The sequence below is a fragment of the Humulus lupulus genome, chromosome X, assembly GCF_963169125.1.
Source record: "Humulus lupulus chromosome X, drHumLupu1.1, whole genome shotgun sequence".
Classification (NCBI taxonomy): Eukaryota; Viridiplantae; Streptophyta; class Magnoliopsida; order Rosales; family Cannabaceae; genus Humulus; species Humulus lupulus.
Window position 1 is genome coordinate 205,652,372 of NC_084802.1, and position 6,777 is coordinate 205,659,148.

The window sequence follows — 6,777 nt, forward strand, 5'->3', positions numbered from 1 at the left end:
TTTATATTTATTAAGTATTAGATATTTTTTAAAATATATAATTGTTTTATTTGATTTTCATGTATTTAAAATATAAATATTAACGTTTTTTTTAGCAAAAATTTTTAATATATTTTTTTAATATATTATAAGATTTCGGTATTTAACTAAATAATGTAATTCAATTAACAATAATAATCAGAATAAATAAACACAATTTACAAAATTCGAGACAATCAACCTATCCTCCATAATATTTTCAGTAATCAAAAAATTTTGAACTCACCAAACGCTCCCTAAAGGGTGAAATAGAGAAAGAAAGGTCCATATGACACGTGTAAGAAATCCATTAGGATAGCGAAGTCAAATCAAAGAAAGAGAAAAACCATTCATCATTTTTCATGTAAATTTCCAGCCCACGGACTTCCCGCTTCTCGCGCAGCCAAGCGCTCTCTCTTCTCTCTCTCCTCCTGCGGTTTCCATTTTTTCTTCTTCTTTAAATAAAAACAAAAACTGAAACTTTCAGACAATTAATGCGTTATATTGGTTACTGCATTAGGATCATTCTCCAATCTTCAACCACAAACCACTCTCACTTCTTTCAGATCTGTAAGCTTTCTTTCGTCTTTTCATTTTTTTTTTCTTTTTCTGTGAGTTATTTTTTGTTTGTTAGCTTTTCCATGTTTTTGAGTTTCATGCGTCATAACTTGTGGACATTGGCACCTGAATTTGTTATTTTCCATCTACTCATAAGTTGAAATTTCGAGGAAAGAAGAGGGTCTTGTGGTTTTATTTTAGGGGTGAAGAAGTTGAATAATGTTACTTCTTTTGCGGTCTTTGTTGATTTAGACAACGATGAGGGACTGTTGGGGGGTAACTACTCGGTTATTGTTTTGTGTGGGAGTGTGAGAAGTTAAATATAAAAGATGGGTATTGTTTCAAGTTGTAGTGACATTATTATCATGATGGAGTAGTCACAATATTTCTCGATACTCTGCTGTAGATGATTTGGGACCTACAGTCGAATTCTTTAATCCCCTTTTGTTGTTTTAGGCATATTTCTTAATTAAAATTAAGATTTCAGTTTAACCTTAAAGCAGGGTAAATATTTATTTAATTTGGATGTTCATGTATTGTGCGGGTTTAATCGTTACACACAAATCCGTTTATGTTACCTGGCTGGGGTTATCGGATTGTTTAAGCACTCTTTACTTTCTTGAATTCAATAAGTAATTTACCGTTTTTCTCAGATTTTGTTATGAAGTTTATTTTTGTTAGCCTGGAGCTTATTAAGTGTGAAACTTTGTCAGTTGATGAGTTGCTAGAAATGTCTGATGCTTATTGTATTTGTTTCATTTAATAACAGTTTATTGATGCATTTGGAATTTTTTAAGATTGTCAGATTTTTTTTCTTCTAATTATTGCAGGATCTGCATAACTTCATCGAGCCACAGGCTACAAGTGCAATAGCACGTATAGGGCTTTGTTTTAATGTGTTAGAACTAGGACTATTTATCTAGTTGGCATTATGGAAACGAAAGAATCAGTTAAGGAAGAAATCACAAGTCCTCTTGCTGGTGAGAAGTTGGAGGGAAAGGCAATTGTTGTTGAAAAAAATGAAACAGGTGAACCAGTATCAGAAATGGAATCTCTGGACATAAAGGCTAATGAGATACAAAAGGACTCTGCTGATAAGATGAATGACAATGTGAAAACTGAGACCAAAGCTCAAGAGGAAGACAATGATGGGAAAAATAATAATTTGGAGCAGAAGATAGTTGAAAGCAAGGCTCTGGAATCTACTGATGAAGATTGTGAGTGTAAATCTCAAAAGGAGACAAATGAAGCTACACAGGAGACTCTTGGAGAGGAGAATGAGCAAGAGCCCGTTTTTGATGGAACAGAGGTTCCTGGGATGGAAGCTAGTAGAAGCACATCTTCCCGATCTTTAGATCTTGATTCTGAGACCCAAAAGGTAGTTGATAAGGCAGTTGCTTTAAAAAACCTTGTGAAGGAGAAGGGTGCAGTTGCGGTGTCTACTTTTCTGCGTCGCCTTTCTGGTAAAAAAGATGAAGATGGACAAGATGTCTCTGAGAATCCAGATAAGAATGTTTCAGAGTCTGCTAAAGCTGATGTAGCTGAAGGAGCCCCTCAGAAAACAGCAGAAAAGTCTGCATGGAATCCCCTAACTTATATTACAATGTCTCGTGATGTCGATCCAGATAACTCTGAAGAGAAGAATGCAGTCAATGAAGAACCACCACAGCACTTAGTTATGAAAGGAAGAGTAATACTGTACACTAGGTTAGGGTGCCAAAACTGCAAAGTGGCTAGGCTATTTTTGCACAGGAAGAAGCTCAAATATGTTGAGATTAATATAGATGTCTATACCAGCCGAAAGCAGGAGCTAGAGAAGATTGCTGGGTCTTCTGCTGTTCCAAAGGTGTTCTTTAATGAAATCCTGGTTGGAGGCCTGAGTGAGCTAATGGGTTTGGAGGAGTCGGGAAAACTTGATGAGAAAATTGATTATCTGATTACTGAAGAACCATCATTTGAAGCACCTTTGCCTCCACTTTCTGGTGAAGATGACTTGTCCAGTAGTGGAGCTATTGATGAACTAGCTTTAGTTGTCCGTAAAATGAAAGAGTCTGTCGTTATCAATGACCGATTTTATAAGATGCGCAGATTCACCAACTGTTTTCTGGGTTCAGAAGCTGTGGATTTCTTTTCAGAAGATCAGTATCTGGAAAGGGAAGAGGTTAGTAGGAAATTTGGATTTTTTTTCTTCTTTTGAATTCTGCAGGCAAATACATGTGTTTCAGCTTTATTGTAGTTGTTCTTAACTTTATCTTTTTTTCTTGTATTATGAGACAGGCTACTGAGTTTGGGAGAAAGCTAGCAGGCCAACTCTTTTTTCAACATGTTCTTGGGTGAGTTCTTCAAATTGAAAGTGGTTGCATTGTTAGGAAACTCTTACAAGAAGTAATAAAGAGTAGAGTAAACCTGAAAGAAAATTAATATACTCTTGATGTAAACTATTGGTTTTAAGGAGAAGTTTATGGAGAAAGGTTTCAATTTTGGTATGATGTTTTTTTTATTATTTTAATTTATAATCTCAGATGATAATCAAGGGATCATCAGTTTCTCCAGGAAATGTAATTTGTAGCTAAGTGAGTGAACGAAATAAAATGAAACTACTTTATTTCACATTACGTAGAATATTTTTACCATTAGCATCTCTCTCTCTCTCTGGTTCTCATCAGAGGTTTTTGGTTATTCCAGTGAAAATCTATTTGAGGATGGTAACCACCTTTACCGGTTCTTAGATGATGATCCTATTGTGTCTGAATGTCACAACATTCCGAGGGGTTTAACTGATGTGAAGCCAAAGCCCATAACAGAAATTGCATCAAGATTGAGGTTTTTATCTTATGCAATTTTTGAAGCCTACACATCAGAAGATGGAAAGCATGTTGATTATGTTAGTATACATGGCAGTGAGGAATTTGCAAGGTTTGTTTAAAACCCTAGGCTGTGGGAAAAGCAGCTTATTCTTGTTGTTATTATTATTTATTTTTCACGAGGATATTTTTGTGTATTGTACTGTACTTAAGTCATTTGTAATGATTCATAGGTATTTGAGAATAGTGGAGGAGCTTCAAAGAGTTGAATTACAGGAAATGACAAGGGAGGAGAAACTTGCTTTCTTTATAAATCTGTACAATATGATGGCCATCCATGCGATATTGTTGTGGGGTCATCCAGCTGGAGCCCTAGAAAGAAGAAGATTGTTTGGAGACTTTAGGTATGTTGTTGGTGGATCCACATTTTCCCTTTCATCCATTCAAAACGGAATTTTAAGGGGCAACCAGCGACCGCCGTACAATCTCATGAAGCCATTTAATGCAAAAGATAAACGTTCCAAGGTATGATTACATTTGCATAGTCAAGTAAACATAAAATTTGTAGATGACTGATTTTTTATTTTAATGGGGTTGAGTCTCATGTGTTGCTATGCTATCATGGTACTGGCCTAGTTGATAAGATTATTTAATAGGTACAATTTTCCCTTGAGCAAAATAGTTTTAATCAATTTTCAGTCTTTTGGCCCTAAAATAAAAGTTATGCTGAGCCCTTGTGATTTCATCGGTTTAGTTGGAGGAATTGCTATTAAGCAAGTACTTATTGCTTCCTATATAGCCTTTAGATATTTGGATATTAGAGATAGGCTCGTTTGAAGTTACTGGGTAAATGATTCTGTCTGATAATATTGTTGCCTCATTTATTTACTTTGTGAAAGTGAAACTATTCATACTTTTGGTAAAACTTTTTTTAAATGCAAACTTTGCATCTCTTTCTTTTACACGAAGTACTTTATTTTTTATTCCAGAAATTTATCTTCTGGTAAGAACAATCTAGCCCTTGTGAAACAAAACCACTGAACTTGCATTATTGATTTTTAGAGACGAGACAAATCAAAAGAAAGAAAAACTTTCTGAAAACACAAAAAACAAATTACATAATGCAAGGCCAATTTCTAAGTTTCTAACAAGATCTGAAAATAAAATATTTTTGAATTCTTTTACATCGAAAAACCACACAGCCACCCAAATCCTAATCTTCTACCACTACATTTCTCCAGATTCTTCTTTATTGCCGAATATTATCCTATTTTTCTCCAGCCACAAGCCCACCACACAGCCATGACCAGCACCTTCCAAAGCATCTGCCTCCTTTTATCACCTTCTCTAAACATAGATAGAACATCTATGCATTGAGAAGGTTTGCCCATTCCACACCAAATTCATTAGATAGCTAAGCGATTCACTCACTCAGGCTTTTCCCAGTCCTTTTCTTCACCATTATAACTCTTGAACTTGTAGACCACCAGGACCAGGAAAAGAAACTATTAGGTGGTGTTTCTTTTGAGTAGTTGAGTTGCTTTGGAAAATGTAGAGGGGTTTAGGATGGAAGTAATATTAAACTCTTTTGTACAAAATATTTCACTTTAACTTTAAAATAGATGTGGGACCTACACAAATTAATCACTTTACCCTCTTAAAATTTGAACCAAACAAAGGAATGGTTTTAGATTCTCATTCCCACCTTTACTTTACCCCATACCAAACACCCCCTTAAAGATAGATAGCTTTCCCGTCACTTTATTTGTCACTTTATTTGTGAGAGTTATAGCTTGATATCTGCAAGGAATCACAACACAGTAGCAAGAATACAATGGCAGAGTAAAAGAACAAACATAAAGTAATAGAATCACAAGTACTTGGTTCAGAGATTCCAATGAGGAACTCCTACATCCAAGGCAGGGATCATATATCCCTAGTCGAATCCACTATGAAGAAGAATAGAGTATTACAGCACTAAACATTCACCAACTCAGAAGCTTACAAGCCAATAACCAGGCCAAAACCTCAATACTCAGTCACTCTTGTTTCCACTCCCCACGAGAACAGAGGAACCAAACAGAACTTTAGTACAATTAACTCTCTCTACTCAAACTAAGTTCTAAGCTATGCCTTTTATAGATCAAGGCTTGCAACAGAAACAGGTAACAATCTTAACTAACTGACTTGGTTTGACTTGACTTAAAACTAAAATACCAACCACTTGGTCTGCAGCCCAAAATAACGGTATTAACTGATACTAAAGAAATGTCTGTCACAAACCAACATTATTTATATTGACACTCGTACCATTTTTATTGTCTTTGTAATTAGGTGGCTCTTCCTTACCCAGAACCTCTTGTTCACTTTGCCCTTGTTTCTGGTAACCAATCTGGGCCTGCTCTCCGATGCTACTCTCCCGGAAACATTGACAAAGAGTTGATGGAATCAGCCTGTAATTTTCTAAGGAGGGGTGGAGTTATTATTGATTTCGAAGCCAAAGTAGCATCACTTAGCAAGATGCTGAAATGGTTAGTTACCATGTGTAGACCAATGATAACATGTGTTCTTTTATTTTATTTTAACCCTTTTGTTTGATCATTCAGTGTTTCTTAGATATTGCCTAATATTATCTCCTTCATCTTGGGATTCTCAGGTTTAGTATAGATTTTGGTAAGAATGAGATAGAAGTACTCAAGTTTGTTTCGAACTACTTGGACCCAGCTGTGTCAGAAGCTTTACTGGGGGTTCTTGCTAACTCTCAGTTGAAGGTGACATATCAACCTTACGACTGGCGTTTGAACTGTTGAGTTCTGTAGCCTTTTTTTCTTATATATACACTATACGTTGATACATAAATGCCCCATGTTATAGAAAGATCAAAAAAATGAAAAAAGAGGGAATGTTGTATTTTATATTTATTTAAAAAAAAAAAAAGATTATTTACTTACAATTGGAATTTAGTTTAAACTTAAATGTATTGTCAAAGTTAAATGCCCTCGTAGAATTATTTCAAAATTCAGCCTTGTTTCTTTCTGGTAATTTTAACTTTCAACCAAGAAAGAGTAATGCAAAACAGCTGCAATATATAAATATATATATATATATTATAAAATGTTATATTCGTTGGAATAACATGTTACTCTTTGAATTTGTATGTGTCTACGTAAAATGTAGTTTTTTCCCGTCAGTAAAGATATTTTAGTTTTCTCTTGGAAACATCTTTTTTGGTTTAAGATTTGGTTACCTTCATGATAGACATAAAAAACATTACCCACAAAAATTCATGATTTTTATTTTGTTTAAAAAGTTAAATCTAAATCTAAAATCTAAATCCAATCAATAATGTATAATTTCAGGCTAAAATTGAAAACACAACTTTCATCATTTTTTGCAT

At 34.6% G+C, this 6,777-nt stretch overlaps 1 protein-coding gene across 1 annotated transcript; it reads left to right on the plus strand.

Annotated features, from left to right (window-relative positions):
- The first annotated feature begins 377 nt into the window (after nucleotides 1-377).
- LOC133807231 (uncharacterized) lies at nucleotides 378-6,531 on the plus strand. Its single transcript, XM_062245419.1, has 7 exons — nucleotides 378-588; nucleotides 1,407-2,737; nucleotides 2,854-2,909; nucleotides 3,262-3,492; nucleotides 3,614-3,905; nucleotides 5,715-5,911; nucleotides 6,037-6,531. Exons 2-7 carry the CDS (start codon nucleotides 1,508-1,510, stop codon nucleotides 6,188-6,190), a joined length of 2,160 nt encoding a protein of 719 aa, XP_062101403.1. The 5' UTR covers nucleotides 378-588; nucleotides 1,407-1,507; the 3' UTR covers nucleotides 6,191-6,531.
- Nucleotides 6,532-6,777: the final 246 nt, after the last annotated feature.

Excerpts from the sequence above, each read along its gene's own strand:
- LOC133807231 (XM_062245419.1), top strand. The coding sequence starts at position 1,508 with ATGGAAACGAAAGAATCAGTTAAGGAAGAAATCACAAGTCCTCTTGCT. Across the intron at positions 3,493-3,613 it reads GGCAGTGAGGAATTTGCAAG|GTATTTGAGAATAGTGGAGG; the intron begins GTTTGTTTAAAA and ends AATGATTCATAG. Across the intron at positions 5,912-6,036 it reads CTTAGCAAGATGCTGAAATG|GTTTAGTATAGATTTTGGTA; the intron begins GTTAGTTACCAT and ends TGGGATTCTCAG.